A 19,728-nucleotide genomic window follows, 5' to 3' on the forward strand; every position below is an offset into this window, starting at 1 on the left:
TGAGTCTATACCGTTGCCCTTCTTTTCCTCCATAGCACTTATCACCGCCTAACTGAATTGTGTGGATTTTCTGTTTCCTACCCATTAGAAATGTAGGCTCCACGAGGGCAGGGGTATTTCCTTTTTATTGTGGTAAGAATACTTAACACGAGATCCAGTTTCTTAACACATTTTTAAGCGTACGATACAGCAGTATTAACCTTAGACACAGTACTGTACAGCTGATCTACAGAAATGAATCGTCTTGTAGAACTGAAATTTTCTACCTGTTGAACCACAACCTTCAATTTTTCCCTCCCCCCAGCCTCTGGCAACATCCATTCAACTTTCTGCTTCTCTGTGTTTGACTCTCTTTTATATATGTGTGTGTGTGTGTGTGTGTGTGTGTGTGGAATACATACCTCTTGTAAGTGGAATCCTGCAGTATTTGTCCTGTGACTGCCTTATTTCACTGAGCATGATATCCTCAAAGTTCATCCATATGTTTGCATACAGCACAATTTCCTTCCTTTTTTTATGCTAAATAACATTTCGTTGTAAATGGCAGGGATTTTTGACTGTTTTGTTCACTGCTGTGTTCCCAGAGCACTGTGGGTGTTTAATAAATATTTGCTGAATGAATGAATGAATGAATGAACGAGACCTAGGAGACCATATGATAGTGAAGATTCAAAGTGGTAAGTCAGAGATGGAGCTGGGAATTATATCTGCAACCACCTCGAAGGCAGCTCTAGCAGGTTTTGATTGTGTTACTGGGGTGGGGGTGGGCTTTAAAATTTTATCTAAGAATACACTAATTGGATTATAAAAGTTTCTATCTTTCAGCTGCAACTCAACTCAAACAGAAAGAGGGATTTTATTGGCTCCTAGAAGTGAAAAGTTTAAGGGGAGTAGTTAAGGCACAGGTAGATCTGGGACTCGGCACCTCATTCTCTGTCCCTCCCCCTGACTCTGGTGTCCCCTGAAGTGGCCTTGCTCTGAGGCATTGGCCTCATCTCTCTTGGAGGTGGACCACAGCACCGCCAGGCTGACCCTGCAACCTGACTAGAGGTTCTGTCTCTTTCAAACAGGATCAACTAAAAGTTCTCTCATTGAGTCTCACTGGCTCTGATTAGGACATGGGCCCATCTCTCAGCCAGTGACTGTGGCCAGGGAAATGAGGCACTCTAATTGGCCAGGCCTGGTCACATGCCCACCTCTGAAGGTAGGAGGGGTGGAGTCTCCTCTCACCTGACTGCGACAGGAGAAGGTGCTTTACTGGAAGAATGGGAATGGATATTGAACGCCTGGCACAGCAAATGTCAACCAGGGAGCCATCTCAGTGCCCAGGATGTTACTATCTCTCGAAAATTTGTAGCAGAAATAGCAGATACCTTTCTGTTCAAGTAAGACTCAACTATAATGATAGTTATCACATATGCAATGGTATTATTTGTCAACATTAATGTTAGGTACTTTATACATAGCATTTCCCTTGTCTCCTCCACACCCTCCAGTTACTTGTTATTAGCCCACAGAATGGCTGTACAGATTAGGCTCAGAGAGGTTTACTCAGTTGCCCGAGGCCATTCAGCTAGGCAATGACCCCCATGTCCACTAGTTTCCAAAACCTGTACTTTTCCTTCATCAGCACGTAGCCCTGAAACAGGGGCACATCCATAGGCAGATAATCTGATCTTTTCTCAGGCCCTACTGGCCATCATAGAACCTTCTGAGCTAGACTGGCTGTCAACACTTGAGCAAAAAATCTTTTTCCCCTAATCCCTGCCCATCTTTCTGTGGAACATAACAATTACTTTGCTTTAATGTCCTTGGATGAGCTACAACTCTGAAAGGGCAAGAGGGACCTAGTTTGGAGCCTAAAGATGATCCATAATTCTAAGGTAAACAGTTTCGCCCTGTCCCAGACTCTGTGTTCCCTATTAGGGAACAGGCCTGCGGCCCAGAGAACAGTCACTGGTCTCTGAAGTCAGGCTTTGTTTGGTTTTCATTTGTTTTTGCTGTTCAGAACATAGCTCACTCTTAGACGGTTTTCAAAGGGACCTTTTGAACTAATGACTAATTATAGCGTACCACCTGGGAGCTTATTGGAATCCAGATGTCTGGGCCCTCCCCTCCCCCACAGGCTCAGATCTGTGGGGCAGGGTCCAACATACGTCCTTTAATAAGCTCCCTGTAGTTTTGTTACATCATAGTGGCGATGCTAGGTAAGTGGATCTTATACCTAGCATGCATTTAAATACCTTTATTAACTTCCTAGGGATAGAAACATATCCAGCAATTGCATGCCCACTAAACAAGAGGTTTAAAATTCATGGTATATATATGAAACCCACTTTAGTCCACAGATGTAACTGTTTTAGTTGACCATACAAAAAACACTATGTTGTTTGGCTTGAACTTGGATTTGCCTTTGTTGAGAAAGAGGATACTGTCTTCGGTTGTCCCACCCTTCTATTATCTGCACTTGCTACTTTACATATTTATGTTACAGGCCTCTGAAAGTAAGTGAATTTCCACACTGGGAAATAATTGGAGAGACAGGAGAGCAGAAAAGCCAACTGATTTCCCAAAGTGAGAGGAAATCCTTGGGGCGATTGGGGAGGCAAGAGCTTGCATCCTTGCCTAACCAAATCACACAAATGTTTCCTATATCAAGAAGTGGAATTAGCCTCTTTCAAATAACTTATGAAATCGGCTGTGGTCTGGGGACGGCAGCTCACAAGCTCTGGACCCGTCTCCCTCTGCTGAAGCTCCTTCATCCACTACTCTGCACCTGCCCTATTGCAGACAAAAATTTCATATCTGTATCCTAGTGGGGAGCCCATCCCTCGAGTGGAATACATGGAGGAAGAAAAGAAAACTTGGGGGACGGTGTTCAGGACCCTGAAGTCCTTGTATAAAACCCATGCTTGCTACGAGCACAATCACATTTTCCCACTTCTGGAAAAGTACTGTGGCTTCCACGAAGACAACATCCCCCAGCTGGAAGATGTCTCTCAATTTCTGCAGAGTAAGTCCTCCTCAGGGTCAAAAGATTAGGAGGGTGGGGTGAGAAGGGGAATAGAAGTAAATTCAGGTGAGTGTGGGTGTGTTTGTGCTGATGCGGGCAGGTTGAGTCTCTCAGGAAAAGCAGAATTGCACTGCCGGGCTCTGCCTCCCCTCGAGCTGCCACTGCTAGTCCGGTCTCATCCAAGAGAAACCGTTAGGCAAGGATTTTGCATAGCTATGTTCCTGGAAAGTATTTTATTTTTTATACTCAAAGTCCAGGGTACCTAGTCAGGGTTCTCCTTACAGCTCCGGCTGTCTTACAAGCTGGCTGCAGTGTGTATTTGTGTAAGAAATGTTGGGGAAGGAATAAATTAGGGGTTTGGGATTAATAGACACACATTACTATATATAAAATAGATGAACAACAAAGACCTACTGTGCAGCACAGGGAACTGTATTCAATTTCTTGTAATAACATATAATGGAAAAGGATCTGAAAAAAATACATATGTGTATGTATATGTATAACTGAATCACTTTCAGGTACTGTGCACCTGAAACTAATATTGTGAACCAACTACACTTCAGTAAAAAACAAAATTAAAAAAAATGAAATGTGCTATTTGTACCAAGAGACCTGAGCTCTAAGTCCATGCATCTGGTATGAATCCTGCTCTGACCCTCTCTGGTTGGGAGAGCCTTCCTCAGTTTAGTCATCTGTCCAATGGAGACGGTCAGCCTTTTTAGCCTTTCTCATAGGGAAATTGTGAGAATGAAATGAGGTCGTGAATGTGAAGGCGTAGTGCTATGCACTAGGTACAGTGGGTGCTCACTGAATTTGGGCTGAATTGGAATCTGAGTAACTCAGAGGGTAAATGTTACTGGGTTGATGGGCTTCTGCCCACCATTTCCAGGGGAGATAAGTATTTCTCTTTCTGCCAGGAGGTGTTAATTCAGCAAAATCAATATAGTCAGCTAACACATATTAAACACCTACTGTGTGCCAGAGAAAATGAGGGAAAGTAGGAAGACTGACCACAGGCTTATAGAAATAAAGAGTTTTCTATGCCTCTGAGCTATGCGGAGATGGCATGGCCAGCTCGGGGGCAAGAAGCCAGGGAAACTACCCAGCATGGGAGGGGAGTGGGAGCTGAATCCCTTCCATTTAGAGTCTTTACTTCTCAGATAAAGTGAGGAGTGGGGCCCAAGCAGATCAAACTTCAGCCTGAAGGTCTAGGGCACATAAGCGGAGGGGCAGTGGGGTCTTAAAGACATTCTTTGGCTGATAACTCATGTTGCTGTGGCCAATAACAAGAATAAAACAATAATACTAGCAGCTGGGGAGGTACAGAGTAGTAATTAAGGAAACAGACTCTGAAGCCAGACTGCTGGTAGCTATGACCTTGGGCAAGAGCCTCAACCTCTGTATGTCTCAGCTTCTCCATCTGTAAACTAAAGCTAATGAGAGCATCTACCCCCGAGAGTTATTACGAGGATTCATTAGTATATATAAGGTGCTTAGAACAGTGTCTGACATATGGCAGGTATTATTAGTGTTAGCTGTTTTTATCATCATGATCACTGTTATTACTCTACCAAGTGTGAAACAAATTGAGAGACAGATAGAGGAACCAGAGAGATGGGTGGTCAAAACATCAGCTTTATCACTGATAAAAGCTATTTGGAGAATGTGGTATAGATGTGCAGGCAAAATGGACTTCCTCATAGTTCACCCCTCGATTCGGTAACCTTACTTGCCAATTCACTGGCACAGTGTGTCGCCCACTGCCTGACCAAGAGCAGACCAGAATGTGCTCCCGTGTAGACAGTGAAGAGAGAAAGGGCAGAAAGGATTAAACTGAGAATGTTCATTTCCTCTTCTCAGATGCTTCCATCAGAGAAGGCTCTGCTCCTCATGGGGTAGTCTGTGGGAAGCACATACAGAAAAGCTGGAAGTGCTCCTTTCATACTCTTCCCTCCTGGGAAGTGGAGTGCGAATTCCCTCCACACTCTGGAAACACGAGAAGTAGGGAATAAGTGGTCCCCCCTAACAAACATTAATGAAAGCTAAATTTATTGGATGTTTCAAATGTACTAGGCTCTGTGTTCAGTACTTTATGTTTATTAGCTCTTCTCATTCTCACAATAACCCTAAGAAATATCCGTCCACATTTTGCAGATGAGAAAACTGAGGCTCAGAGAAGTGAAGTTATTTGAACCAAATCACTCAGCTAGAAAATACTGGGGCATAGACTTGAAGCCAGTTCTGCTTGGCTATCCACGCCCATGCTCCTGGACAACTGAGGGTACTGCTTCCATACCTAAAGGTTTTCAGGCTTTCAGTGATGAGGCGTTGAATTTTCTTCTCCTTTGCTTCCCAGCTTGCACTGGTTTCCGCCTCCGACCTGTGGCTGGCCTGCTTTCCTCTCGGGATTTCTTGGGTGGCCTGGCCTTTCGAGTCTTTCACTGCACTCAGTACATCAGACATGGGTCCAAGCCCATGTATACACCTGAACCGTGAGTACTGTCCTGCTACTAGTTGCCAGCCACAGTGAGTCCATCTCTCCCTGCTCCAGGAATAAGGTTTGGGTTCACCGTGGGCGGGTCCACAGGACCGGTTGCCTGGATTGTTTGATGATAGTACTAAGAGAGAAACTCATCTCTTCTGGGGAGTTCCTCTGTCCAGACTGTACTGATTTGAGATTTGGGCATCTTGTGAATCAAAGAGTCAGATCTGCTCTGAATGAGAGAATGAGAATTCAGATTGCAAAGAAACTGCAGAAGTCAGAACTACAAAGGTCCAAAGGAGAAGAGGAAGAAGGGATGGCCAGGCTATTTCAACACCTCCTGAAGATAAACATCTGTGTGATTCTAATCTCTCTTTGCCAAGATTGTGTCTCAGTTGGTGGTAGAAAATGACTGGCCATTATGCTTCTTACTTTTAGCCACCTTCTGACTAGAGATAGAACTTAAGCAATTTATATAAAAAGTCAGCAGGACACCCAAAATGATCTTTTTCTGCCCACAAAGTTCATTACTATAAATCAGAAAAGACATGTTCCTAATAAACCTGGCACATAAAGTGTTAAATAAATGTACGTTTTCTTCTCTGACTCCAGAATATTATTACTATTATTACTATTACTATTATTTAGTTCCCATGCCAAAAGCAGACCAGAATGTGCTCCTGTGTGGACAGTGAAGAGAGAAAGGGTAGAAAGGGTTAAACTGAGAATGGATTTCCTCTTCTATTCTCAAATACTTCCATCAGAGAAGGCACTGCTCCTCATGGGGTAGACTGTGGGAAGCACACAGAGAAAAGCTGGCAGTGCTCCTTTCATACTCTTCCCTCCTGGGAGGTGGAGTGCAGATTCCCTCCCTGAGCATACTGTATTTGCCCAGGGATGTCAGTACCAAGGAGAAGACTTGGGATGGGGCACAGCTGACCCACAGCTCGCTCAGGTGTACGAGAGGATGCCCATTGGCTCTTCTGTTCTGCATCCTACCGAGCATACAGCTGAGACCCCCGGCTGCTGTGCCTGCCCTTTCCCTTACTTTTCTTTCCCCTTCTTCCTTTTCTCTTGTACTTTGTCTCAACTGATCCCAGGCTTCACATGCCACTTATTCTTAGGAATGAGGTGGCAAGAGTGAGTGAGTTGCTTCCTTTCTTCCTGCACACTTCTCACATAGAAAGACCGAGTCCAGCATGGCGGATAACCCTCCTCCCCTCCCAGCTCTGTGCTTTCTGTTTTTCAGTGACATCTGCCATGAGCTGTTGGGACATGTACCCTTGTTTTCAGATCGCAGCTTTGCCCAGTTTTCTCAGGTGAGGAACTGATCTCTTTAGCTTTCTAGTTACAGGGTTGAGACCTGGATTGCTCACATAAGTTAAGTCCATGGAGGGGCCCTCCCATCCTCTGTAATGGTAGAAATCATGTACAATTCTGTGATCTCATCCCAGATGGGTATGTGGTCCTGTGGAGATGACTAATTACCAGTTCCACAGACTACAGGGTGGAATGGGTGAATCGGTCATCTTCTAGATTACATGTGTATTATTGATTTAGCTAATCTCACTTGTTCTACCAGGTGGAGTTTAAAAGCCTTTTCATCCATGAAAGCTTCCCTGATCCCCATGCAGAAGTAACCTCACCTTCTTCCAAGTTCTCCTGGCACTTCTCCCCTCCTCTTTAGGGACTTTGCCACTTCCTGCCTTGTCAGGCAGTCATCCTGGTATACACTTTAATTAAGTAAGATGGCATCAGCCAAGAATCCAATGCTGATAGTCTGACTCAGAGTTGGCAAAAAATAAAGAGCCAGTTGCCTTGCCACCCTCATCAAAGCAGCAGGCTAGGCTTTGATCATCTATCACAGTGGTGAGCAGGCTCAAAAATGCTTTTTGGATGAATGAAAGAATCCCCCTAGTGCTCTCCTGGCACTGAGAGGCAGCCTCAAACCATGGCTGGGTAGCTGGGATGGTCGAAGAACTGAATGGTGCAGTTGTGTAGCACAGGGCAAGTTGCCAGTCCACCAGGTGCCTCAGTCACCACAGATGTGGGTCAGTAAGAAGCCCTCCCTGGTAATCGTCTTCCCTCAAGGAAGAATAACGACCAAGTGGAATGACCCATGAGCAACTGCTGGGCCAAGTATGAATTTCAGAGTAATGAGATTATGTGTGAATTTCATAAGCATTTTCCCTCATCTGAAAGAAATAAGTATTTTACACTGTTGAATGAAGAGGCTACAACTTAACAGCAGAAACAAACAGAAAGCTGAATTAACTGCTTGCTAAGCAAGGAAGAATAGTACTTACTAGATGCAACCTCTTCAAACAATGAAAATGGTTGCTTTTACGTGGGTTTTTGGGAATTGTGAAGTTCGGAGATTTTTGGACTTTTAGCAGTGGGAGTGTTTAGAAGTTAAGTGAACTTTTAATTGTGGAAGTATCACCACTGGACTGAGGCTACTGCTGACCAGCTGACTCTCAGAAGTGTGATTCCTGTTGCTAAGATGTCACTGATTGTTTGAGGTAGCTTTAAAACCAGGATTAGTTACTATGAACCCCCCGCCCCACCAAAAATCAGTATTTTTCCTTGGGGAAGAGGAACTTCCTATTCTCATTACAGAAGTTATTCTGCCCAGTCAGAGGCTAAGTGACCGTCCCCCTCAAGCTGTTTCCATTTTGGGGATCTCCCCAGAGGAGGGGACAGGTACCTGAGTCAGTAGCTACTGGAGTCACTGGTGTTCACGGTTGCAACTTTGACCTGGCCAGTCCCAAGGCAAAAAATCATTTTGAAAGTTCCCTGAGCACATTCCTTTTGGATCTAAAAGCAGGACTTCCTTCCCACTGGAGTGCAGCGTGGAGGGGGGATGAAACACTTTGGGCCCCTTGTTTTAGGCAAGATCTCGGTTCACAAATAATGGTGACTGTGAGCACAGGGCACTGTTTCAAAACTTGGATTTATCAATGGCTTCTGTTAGACTCAGGACTGTGGCATGTCTGGGCAAGGTGGGTGGAGCAGAGATGGGGAAGGGGTAGGAGAGTGGAGCCAGGCTAAGTCAGTGTCTGAATTTGGTTCACTCTAAATCAGACAGCATTTTCTCAGCATGTGATGGGCTGGGCCCAGGGAGGGATGCAGAGGTGAAGACCGTGTAGCTTCTCACTTCAAAGTGGCCCAGTGTGGGTGGACCTGGCGACTGTCATGCTAATGAAGTAAGCCAGAAAACGAAAAAAAAATACCATACGGTATTGCTTATATGTGGAATCTAAAAAAGGGAAACAAATGAACTCACTTACAAAACAGACATAGAAAACAAACTGATGGTTACCAGCAGGGAAAGGGGGTGGGGAGGGATAAATTGGGAGTTTGGGGTTTTCAGATACCAACTACTATATATAAAATAGATAAACAACAAGGTCCTACTGTATAGCACAGGGAACTATATTTAATATTTTGTAATAGCCTATAATGAAAAAGAATATGAAAAGGACTACATATGTATAAAACTGAGTCACTATGCTATATACCAGAAAGTAACATAACTTTGTAAATCTACTATACCTCAATTAAAAAAACAAAGTAGGCCTGGTCCTTAGTCCTTCTCTCTGTCTACACCAGTTCCTTTGGTTATCTCATCCAATCTCATGGCTTTAAATACTGTCTCTACTCTGATGATAAACACATTTATATCTCTAGCCCAGACTTCAGTCCCAAAATTCAGACTTCCATATCCACTTGGATGTCCAATAGACTTCTCATCCTGTCCAAAACGGAGTTCCTCACCTTCCACTCAAACCTTCTCCAGCCACAGCTCTCACTGTGTTAGTTCATGGCAATTCTACCCTTCCAGTTGCTCAAACCTAAAGCATTATTGACTCCTTTCTGACAAGCTCCACAATCAGTCTTTCATAAAATTCTATGTGTAGAATCTATGGCCCATCACATCCCCTGCTACCGACCTCATCTCAGCCCGCTTGCTTGTCACGCTGATGACAGCAGTCGTCTCCTAACTGGTCTTTAAGCCTCTACCCTTTACCTGCTACAGTCTATTCTCATACAACAGCCAGAGTGAATCTTTGATGACACAAATCAGATCTTGCCACCTCTCTGCTCAAAATCCTGCAGTGGCTCCCCATTTCACTGAGAGGATAATCCTAAGCCCTAAAATAGCCAAGAAAGTCCTACATGATTGACCTCCAGATCCCTCTTTGAAAACACCTGCTGTCCCCCACCCCTTACTCTGCTCTAACCACAGTGGTCCTTCCCTGTTACTTCAACCAGCCAACACTGCTCTTCCTTAAAGAGATTTTTCATGGGCTGTACACTTGGCCTATACAATGCTCTTCCCTCCTTTCCAATGATGCTTACCCTGGAACCTTATTTAAAATCCCAGCCTCCGCACCCCCACCCCACTTTCCTGGCACTCTTAGTTCTCCCTTGTCCCTTTCTCCTTTTGTTTCTTCTTTCCAAAGAACTTACCACCTTCTAACATACCTATGTGTATGCTTACTAATTACTGTCTCTACCCACTTAAATGTAAACACCATGAGGTCAAAGGTCTTTATCCATTTGGTACCCTGCCTGCCACATGGAAGGCACTGAATAAGTATTTTTGGAATGAATGACTGCATATAGTAGGAAAGAAATGTATATATTTGTATATATAAACTTTATCTGATACAAGGCAGGCTGGAGCAAATGCTGTGAAAGAGACAGACCACAAGGGGAATTTTGCATTTGGAGCTACAATGAGAGGTGGTCCATGACATTCCAAATGCTCTAGCTACGTATATACCTGGACAGCTACCAAGCATCTCTGCAGGTCTCCTGTGGTGTCTTCAGGGTACATCTTTGAGTCTCATCTAGTGTTCCAGGAATGTTCCACTTGAACTATGGAAGAATAACCACTGAGCCAGAGTCAAGAGATGAAGCTTTAGACACAACCTACTGTGTAAGCTTGACCAGATTGTCTCCCTTCTCTGTGCCTCAGTTTTCTCATCTGCAAAGTGAATACAAAGGACCAAGTGATGGAGAAAGGCTTCCCTCATTCTAGAGATCTGTGATTCTATGATATGTGGTCAGGGAAGACTAGACAGAACAATCAGAGTTTATCTGGGCCCTTCTCAAGGCATCTAACCACCCATCCCCTTCCTGTGGTCAAGTACAAGGTTGGAACTGAGGGTAACAGTTGGAGGTCAGCAGATCCCAGCCATGCCAGTGACTTTGTTTCTCCACAATTACAGGAAATTGGCCTTGCCTCTCTGGGTGCACCTGACGACTATGTGGAGAAACTTGCAACGGTAAGTTCCCTCTCTCCTTGGTGCACAGTGGGAGTGCCTCAGGTCTCTGAAGCTTTGCTTCTTCCCTAAAAGCCAGGTCCTTTGGGGAAAAAATCAGAATGCCCTCAGTTATGTTTGCACAAGTGACATTTCACATCTTGAACAGATGTCTACATGTAATGTTAAATAGGGTGTCTTGAAAACACCAGCAGGCTAGAGTGATAGTCCTTGAGAACCACTTGTGGCAAGTATCTGGATTCACAGCTTCAAAGACAGAATATTTACTCTCTACCCCTGCACTGGAGCCAGCATTTCTCCTTTCTCAGACACAAGGTAGAAATGAGGGTGGGCTTTCCCCTTCTAACTGAACACTTCCTTCTCCCCAGTGAAAATGATGACACTCATGGAAGCGATGGAGGCAGCAACTCTGCACAGCAGGGACTTTCCTTCCCACAGACCTCTTTCCAACTTGAGAGCATCCCTCCCCAGGCTCTAAACCACATTTCTTAGAATGTGCTCAGCTTGGAGGATGAGAAATAAAACTTTATAATGGAATTAGGGAATGCAGATGAATAGAAATATATCCTTAAGATGTGTCAGTTTAGAAGTTTATGAATTCAGTTTATCAGAAGGCCCCAAACTCCTGGATTCCTTCTCACTGACCAGCTGCTCTGAGACCTTGGGCAAGTAGTTTTTGCTTCCTCATCTCTAAAAACAGGTACAATCGTTTATATACTACCCATCTCAAAGGGATATCATGAAGGTCTCGAGGGCCTAAAGAGTTAAATTTGTGTGAATGTGAGTTTTTAAGTGCCAGGTGCTGTAGTGATGCAAAAAGCAACTTTCCTAGAACCAGCAGAGCTTGAAAGTATCTCTCACTTGTAAGAAGAAAATAAACTCAGAGCATCGTGTGACCTGCTGTAATAATGATAAAATATTCATCACCAATCTAACTTTAAAGAAAAATCTTATTATTGATATACTGAGCTAGGAACAGTCTTGGGGTCCCTGCTCGGCCGCTGAGTTGCTGTGTCACTGTATGCATGTTGCTTGACCTCTCTGAGCTAAAGATTTCCCATCTGTATGTGAGGAGGACAGACTGACTGAGTTCTGACAGCCTTCCCAGGTTTAACATTCTCTAGTGCAATAAACAGACTTTTAACTAGAAATCCACCCCTAATTGTCCAAGACTGTGACTCTTTCCAGCAGCTAACTGGGTCTTGGCATTCTCTTAGCCCTGTTCAGTAGGGTGATGTCAGAATTCCAGGACCATATTTCTCAGGTCATTTATCTAGGACATGTTGGACTGAGAGCTATTGAAAGAAAAGGATTTGGTTATTTGGGACGATAAGTGAAGTGACTGACAGGGTTTTAACAGACTGTTGGATGATTGGGATATTGAAGAATAACCTCTGAACTGAGAACGAACTCTGAGTCCAAAAAAAGGAAGCAGGCAACTCCATATGATGAAGTGTACCGTGGGCAAGTTACTTACGGGCAGGGTTGAGTGGATGACGAGCCAGAGGCATTCACAGCCACACTCTGTGCCATTAAAAGGGTACAGGGGGATTTAAAGAGGCCAAAGCTAAAGACAGAATCTGACTACTAAGGGAGATGCATGCCCACACCGACAGGAACCAGGGTTTTTCCCTCCCCCTGGCGGGAGGGTGTCTCATGATCATTATTCTTTGCGGGCCGTTAACCATCTGCATCAGCAAAAGGCATTCTTCCAGTTTTCATACCAGATGAAGGGAAAAGTATAAGTCAAAGGGGAACTTACCTGGTCTGGGTGCATTCCTTGTGAGTAGGCTAGAGCTCAAGTCATGAAGAAAGGGGAGGGGGTTGGACTGCGGGCCTAAGGTGGAGCCGACAAAATGCAGTCAGTGTGGTTCAGCTGCACACAGATGGAAGGCCCCCTCGTTGATTCTATCACGACCCAATCCCCTACCTCCCACTGCAGAGCCTGATGGGGTTGTCTGGTAAGTCTAGCCAACTTAGGGGAACATCTCGATGCCACAGAGAAGAAAGCAAAAGGGGTGGAGGAGTTCCTGCCAGAGAGAGTCACTTGTTGGAGGTACCCTTTCGGGGCTTCTTCAGTACTCCTCCACTGCTTCCCATCACATCTTGCATTCAGCCAACTCTTGATTCACCAGGTGACTTGATAAGGTAAGATGTAGGACACAAAACATGACCCCAGGTCATGATGATTCAGAGAACAGACCTGCACAAACTCTCACCTGGGCAGTCCTGTCCTTGGCCCTGTGTCATCTGCTGCCTTTCCCTTCCTTGGGGTGTGCTTTCAACTTAACTTTCCATTTCAGATTTACTGGTTTACTGTGGAGTTTGGTCTCTGCAAACAAGGAGACTCCATAAAGGCATATGGTGCTGGGCTCCTGTCATCCTTTGGTGAATTGCAGGTATGACCCTAACAGGAACCAAGGATGGATCTGAATTCAGTGGGTACAGCAGCCCATTCTTCTCTTTGTGCCTTTGAAACCCACTTACATCCACTTTGAGATTCAAGTTGCGGGCTTTTTCCTCAAGTGATTTATCTCTTAGCGTCTGTGATTTGGTCAAGACTGTGGGTGTTAGAGGTAGAAATTAAGCTGCAAGTACATGGGTCACCAGGAAGAGGGGTCTCCTGAGCCCAGGGTTGAACTGTGCATCAGGATGTATGCAAATACACACCAGAAAATGGGGTTGGCTCACAACTGTATTGATCATCTTCCTTGAAAATGGTTGAGATAAAATACTCCTTTCTATCTTGATGTTGGCTTTAGATGAGCTGTGAAGGTTATCTAGCAGATGCAAAATAATTTAGTTTACTGCATTTGGGCTGGGACGTGGAGGGAATCAGGATGAGATGGGAGGGGATGCACAAATGGCCTATGGGATGTGGCAGGAACTGCCATCCCTGATTTAACCATGAAATTTTCCACTTGGGGCTGCAGTACTGCCTGTCAGGCAAGCCGGAGCTCCTTCCTCTGGAACTGGAGAAGACAGCTGTGCAGAAGTACACAGTCACAGAGTTCCAGCCCCTGTATTACGTGGCTGAGAGTTTTAATGATGCCAAGGAGAAAGTGAGGTGAGGGGGTGACCAAGGTGGGTCGGCAGCTCTTGGGACCTCCTGATGTGATCTAGTGCCACTGATCTGTGGGTGGTTAGCCAGGAGAGTGCATTCCAAGACCGACAGCAACAGCATGCATCAGACAGAGTTATCTCCCCAGCCTCCCCTCCCTTGTCCCTTTCCACGTTCTGTTGGGAGAAGTTCCTCCGTGGGACCCGACCCCTATTTCATAGCTTATTGGCTGAACATACTGACCCCTGAAAACAGCTCTGCCACCTGACCCCAGCTCTTTGCAGCCACCAAGTCTGTGGACTGAACCCTCCTACGTACAGGGTGGCCACAGAGGTCCCCCTACCAAACCAGTCCTAGAAGTCTCTTAAGCTGGGTAACTCCCTTGTTCACTTTATCCTCCTAGATACCTGCATAACTTGCTCCTTCACACCTTCATCCATGTTCAACCTCTGTGTTTCTTTCTCTGACCAACCTATTTAATATCTCTACCCATCCCTGCCCGCCAGTGCTCCTTCCCTCTTTCTGTGATTTATTTGTCTCTTTAGCACTTATCAGTGTCTAAAATCTTACACGATTTAAAGTCCATGAGGAAAGGGATTTTTGTCCTTTCTATTTCTCGCTCTTTCTCCAGCCCCTAGGACAGGGCCTGACACATTGTAGGCACTCAGTTAGTAATTGGCAAATGAGCCAGTCTCAGAAGCAGCTCAAAAAGAGGCTGATGGAGTGGTACCTGGACTCTGAGACTTGGCTTTCTGAGACGATGGCCCTGCCATTAACCTGCTTGAGCAACTCTGCCTCCAGCAGGAGATAGGCCAGGAAGAGGGTCTACCTGGGCAAGGCAACCATGATACCATTTTTTACCACTTCAATTTTTCTATCTTATCAATGTTGGATAATAGACATAAGGCATATCAGCTCTGGGACCCTATGAAGCTGGGCATGTCAGCTTTCGATGCTTTGGGCGTAGGTAATAAAAAGTAAAATGCTCGCCCACAAGTGTGTTTTGTTTGGCCCCAAACAACTCCCTCTCCCCCCTTTTTCCAGGGTCCTCAAGTCCTCCATGCCATTCTTGTCTAGTTTTCTTCTAAATTTCAATCCCTTACTGGGAGCCTTAGCCTTCTAGCCCCTGAAAGTTACACTCTGTCATTTCCGAGACCCCTTTAGGGTTATGGACTTTAGTGGATTCATGCGTTATTCCATCTAGGTAATTGTAGTAACAGGTAAGATAACTTGGACCTATTTTGTACCAGTGTTCTAAGTGCTTTTCAGGCATTAATTTATTTAATCATCAAATAAGACTACAAAGTGTGCAGATGGGTGTGCAGAAGCATAGAAGGGGTAAATAACTCTTCCAAGGTCATGCACATAGTAAATGTCTGGTCGAGGGTCTGGACCCAGCAATGGGGCTTAGAGCCAGGACTCTTAACCTCTGTGTCACACTGGGATCACACGTAGACAGCCTTTCTGGAGATGACCCCCTAACCCAAGAAGTGATCAGTCGTAAGCCAGCAGGGAAGACTTTGCCAGGACATGGGCTTCTCAGGCCTTTGAAATCCCACCTGCTCTGCTAGCATCCGGGGTCCGGAGGAGACACCCACAAAAGCTCCAATCTGCTGAGCGATGACTCACAGAGCCAAAGAGAATTCTAAAGAACAAGTTTCAAAAAAGGAAAGGATCTGAGCATCTCTGGGATACCCTCCGAGCACTGGCTAAAAGAAACTAATGCCAGTCATTTTCAATTTCAAGATTCAAGTTTTAGCAGAGATAGGGCTGAGTTTGGTCATGTACCTACTCCGTGGCCAGAGGAGGGCTGGGCCTGAGACTGACTGTCCAGCTGATGTACCTTCAGTGGGGTAGAGGTGGATTCCCCAAAACAAAAATGAGGTGCACTATGGGAACAAGAGAGAAGAGGTGAAGAGCAGGCCAAGTCACAGATAAGTATTACCTGGTTTGTGTCACCAGGTCGGCTGAGAAAGCTCTTTTCAGAGAAGAGAGGGAGAGAGATACCTAACTATTTATTCGTCATGAGTCCTCAGTCACCCATAAAGATAACAGCTAACACTCACACAGTCCTGCTCTTGTTCCAGTTTTACAGAAGAATAAAGAAACCGAGGCGCAGAGGAGCCCTTTGCCTGTGCCGTGAGGGCTGTAACTGGCAGAGGCAGGATCTGAACCCAGGCAGTCTGGCTCAGGAACTTGGGTTTCCCGCTACTCTGTTGCACTGCTCTTGCCAAACTTGGAGAGCCCCACTAGCCTGGCTTATAACTGTCTCAGTACCGTGGCTTCTGCTCTCACTGGAAGACCTTAGAGATATCATTTGTGATGTCTTTGCATTTCACAGGTCATTGGGGACTATCTTACGAATTATATTGTTTGATATCTTTCATAAAGCCCTCAACATGGTGCATTCCTCCCAGACCCAAAAGTAATGCACTGGGAAGGCAGGGAAGTGAACAGCCCAGAGTCAGGCTACCTCCGTCCTTTCCCAGCTCCACAGTGTATTGCCAGCATGACCTTGGTAGTCACTTAGCTTCCTCAAGCCTCAGTTTCCTCATCTGTGAAATGGGAATAGTAACAGCACCTTCCTCCTAAAGTTTTAATGAAGATTAAGTTAGTAATAACAGTTGCTAAGAGTATAGAACAGTTTGGGTACAAGGAAGCTTTCCATCTGTGTTAAATTTCATTAACAGTGTACTGTTTTCTTCCACTCTTAAGAGCTGTGTTTCCCTCTTTGCACTAATTGTCAAGCATCTCAAAGCTTATTTTTTTCTGCAATATTCTTTTGCTGGATTTTGCTTACTCCTTTTATTTTGTTTAATGATAAGAATTTTGGCCTTATGTTCTGTGCTTTTATTGTAAGCTACTTCTGACTTTTGGGAGGTGAGTGACTAAATACCTATGTGCGTAAGTGTATTTGTGTATACACACGGACACACACATACAGCACGCAAAGGCTTCCGAAGAGGACCTCCCTTCTCAGCCTGGCTTCTAAAGCCCCTGTCCTGTCTGGTGAGGTTTCTGTGCTGCTAATAGTGAGGTTCAGTGTGCTACTCAGTGAAATGCCACTGAGAACTCTTTTGAAATCATTTTTCCCCAAATGGTGCCCTTCAGATCTATGGTTTTGGTTTCAGGAACTTTGCTGCTACAATCCCACGGCCCTTCTCGGTTCGTTATGACCCATACACCCAAAGGATTGAGGTCTTGGACAATACCCAGCAACTTAAGATTTTGGCTGACTCCATCAATAGTAAGTAATTTATACCCTTTGAGGCCACTCTCCCATAAATACAGGATTGTGTTTTCTTACTTTCACCAGAGGAACAATAAGAATTGTATTAAATATTTAAGAAGAAAAGTATCTCCAGGTAAGCCATTGACTTATTGAGAGAGAAAAACTCGGCAAAGAAGCCAAAATTGCCTTGAATGTTCTTTCTTCTTTGACCTTCCTAGATTCCACCCCACCTCCTGCGATCACAGGGCCTTTCTGTCCTGACTTGTCACTGCCAGGTTCCTTTTTCTCCTTTGCATCTCCATTCCTTTTCCTCTAATTGTCCACTGGATCTTTTCTCTGACTGGAGTATCAGCCCCTAAGAGACAGGTTCAATCTACCTTATTAACCATACAGTACCCACAAATCCCTCTCTCAGAGCACTTACCGTTATATTTTTTGTAATTGCTTACTTGTCTGTCTCGCCAACTAGACCTGAGCTGAGGGGTATAGCAGGTTTGCTGTCAAATCCCCAGCATTTAGCCCTATTCCTAAAGATCATATTAGATTGAACAAATGCACAAAACCACCAAAGGACTGAGCCAAGAGGGAGAAAAATGTAAGCCAAGCAGGGGTTCCTACTTGTATAATGCTAACAACAGCCAAAGGGAAGATGGGTTTGAAATAGCCCTCTATCACCCTTCTGATGTTGCCTGAGGCAACTTCTGATACGCAGAGCTAGCCCATTATAGCCATTCCCCATTAGGCACGCTGCCTGCAGTCAGCCACTCTCGAAAAGCCCCAGGCTTCTCACCCCCACACATGCCGTCTTGGATACTCTGCTGGGATAGATCCGTTCACCAAGGAGTCCAGCCAAGGGCTCTGGAGGCTGGGATGTGAGACAGGAGGGTCAGGCCAAAGGTGTTTTCTCTCTTTTTCTCACTTCCCCGAGAAAACAAACATAACACCATAGGCTTTTGTTTATAAGGGAATTTTGAAAATCACAGAATAACAAATTTAGGAACTGAAGGGTCCTTAGAGCTATGTGACCTGATATTAGGCCCCATCACCCCTCTGTGCTTTTAGTTCCTCAGGATCTAGGAAGGGGTGAGGCATATCTGTCTCCAAGGTGCCTTCCTCTTCTTTGGAGAGGCTGTGTCCCTGTGGCCTCTTGGTGTGTGGGAAGTTCAGTGGTCTGAGCATCTAGGCTGAGCTACCTGCTTAGGCTGGGCCTTCTCAAACCTGGTGTGCATCAGAATTGCCTGGAGGGCTAGTTAAAGATTAACAGTCCTGAGTCATATCCCCAGAGCAAAGCCACTAACCTGGTGGTAAGACTTGGGAGTTTGTTTGTAGTAAGGCCCTAGGTGATTCTGACATAAGAGGCTTGTGTGAACCACACTTTTAGGTTCTACAGCTTAGCTCCGTGCAAGCAGCTGTGGATGGTCATGCGAAAGAGAAACAGAACAGCTAATGATTCCCTGGGGAGGAAACCATCAACGCCATCCCTGAGAAACAGCCTAGGGAAAGAGGAAGCCAATCACATTAACAGCCCTGGCACTTCCTAAACGAGGGATCACCTGTGCCAGGCAGCCCAAAGCTCCCACCCTAGCCAAGCTGGATGTTCCCTGAAGGTTGGGGAACCTACACCCTACTGAATCCCTCGTGTTTTACACACTGTGGACACTTGAAGGTTGTTTGTTCATGATAGGAGTGGCTCATCTGTTTGTTTTCCTTTGCAGGTGAAGTTGGAATCCTTTGCAGTGCTCTCCAGAAATTAAAGTGAAGCCATGAACAGAACCTGATGTGTCAACTGAGGATCTGTTGATAGAAACTCAATTACTTCTTTTATTTCATCTGAAAAAGTCTGAAAAGCAAGCCTTAGTTTGAAATGACAGCCTTAAATCCTTTTTAGAACAAAGTGGGGGGAAATCAACAAATAAATCAAAATAATCTGAAATGACAGCGTATTAATACGTACCCAAAAGCAGAGTGCTGGGTCTTTTAGGGTCACCTTTGATTTAGGGATGATAATCTATACTCTCAATTGAGTTAAAAATCAATAATCTGTCACATTTCATCAAAGTTAATTAAAATTTGGGACCTGCTTTCTTCAGCCTTCCTGAATACTTTTGTTACTTGGCCATAGAGAATGCCTAAAGGAGTATATATCACTCAATGTGAAACGCAAGTCTGTCAGAATTGAATTTCTGGATTTCATATAAATCTTAACCTACAAAGGTCATTTTCTATTTCAGTGAACTATAATTCTAATTGCTGCTTTGTTATCTTGCCTTTGTAGATCTTCTTTAATTCAGGAGCCTGTTAAAATACTTATAAACATTAAAGTTCATAGCATGGTATCAAAATATTTCTGTATGTTTTATTATAATCGTAAACACTGCTGTGGAAGGTACTAGAACTTTCCACCTGACTCCCACAACTTGCAGTGTCATTTTCCAACTCGTCAAGTGTGTTTGGGGACACATTTTGAAGACACTTAAAATGCAGAAGATGTTTATTAAAGGCCTGGCTGGTAGATATTCAGTAAGTATTCATTGAATGAATAAGGTTAATGCGTTATTAAATAGCAAATCCAAACAAAAGTGAGAATTTTAATTTTGTTTAAAAAACTTTAGTGGTTACAAAATTTTGCAGTTTCAGAAGTTTCTT

General features: G+C 44.6%; 1 protein-coding gene and 1 long non-coding RNA gene across 2 annotated transcripts in view; one reads left to right on the top strand and one right to left on the bottom strand.

The window, feature by feature from the left end:
* PAH (phenylalanine hydroxylase) overlaps window positions 1-19,426 on the top strand; it is a 63,487-nt gene extending 44,061 nt beyond the window's left edge. Inside the window, exons 6-13 of the mRNA XM_010970438.3 lie at window positions 2,817-3,013; window positions 5,373-5,508; window positions 6,748-6,817; window positions 10,736-10,792; window positions 13,093-13,188; window positions 13,723-13,856; window positions 16,982-17,097; window positions 18,798-19,426. Coding sequence (XP_010968740.2) covers window positions 2,817-3,013; window positions 5,373-5,508; window positions 6,748-6,817; window positions 10,736-10,792; window positions 13,093-13,188; window positions 13,723-13,856; window positions 16,982-17,097; window positions 18,798-18,841 — 850 coding nt within the window. The 3' untranslated portion in view covers window positions 18,842-19,426. The remainder of the gene's footprint in view (window positions 1-2,816; window positions 3,014-5,372; window positions 5,509-6,747; window positions 6,818-10,735; window positions 10,793-13,092; window positions 13,189-13,722; window positions 13,857-16,981; window positions 17,098-18,797) is intronic.
* The window catches only part of LOC123612966 (uncharacterized), a 301,024-nt gene that overhangs the window by 55,130 nt on the left and 226,166 nt on the right, over window positions 1-19,728 (bottom strand). The window lies entirely within an intron of this gene.

The sequence above is a fragment of the Camelus bactrianus genome, chromosome 12 (assembly GCF_048773025.1).
Source record: "Camelus bactrianus isolate YW-2024 breed Bactrian camel chromosome 12, ASM4877302v1, whole genome shotgun sequence".
Lineage (NCBI taxonomy): Eukaryota > Metazoa > Chordata > Mammalia > Artiodactyla > Camelidae > Camelus > Camelus bactrianus.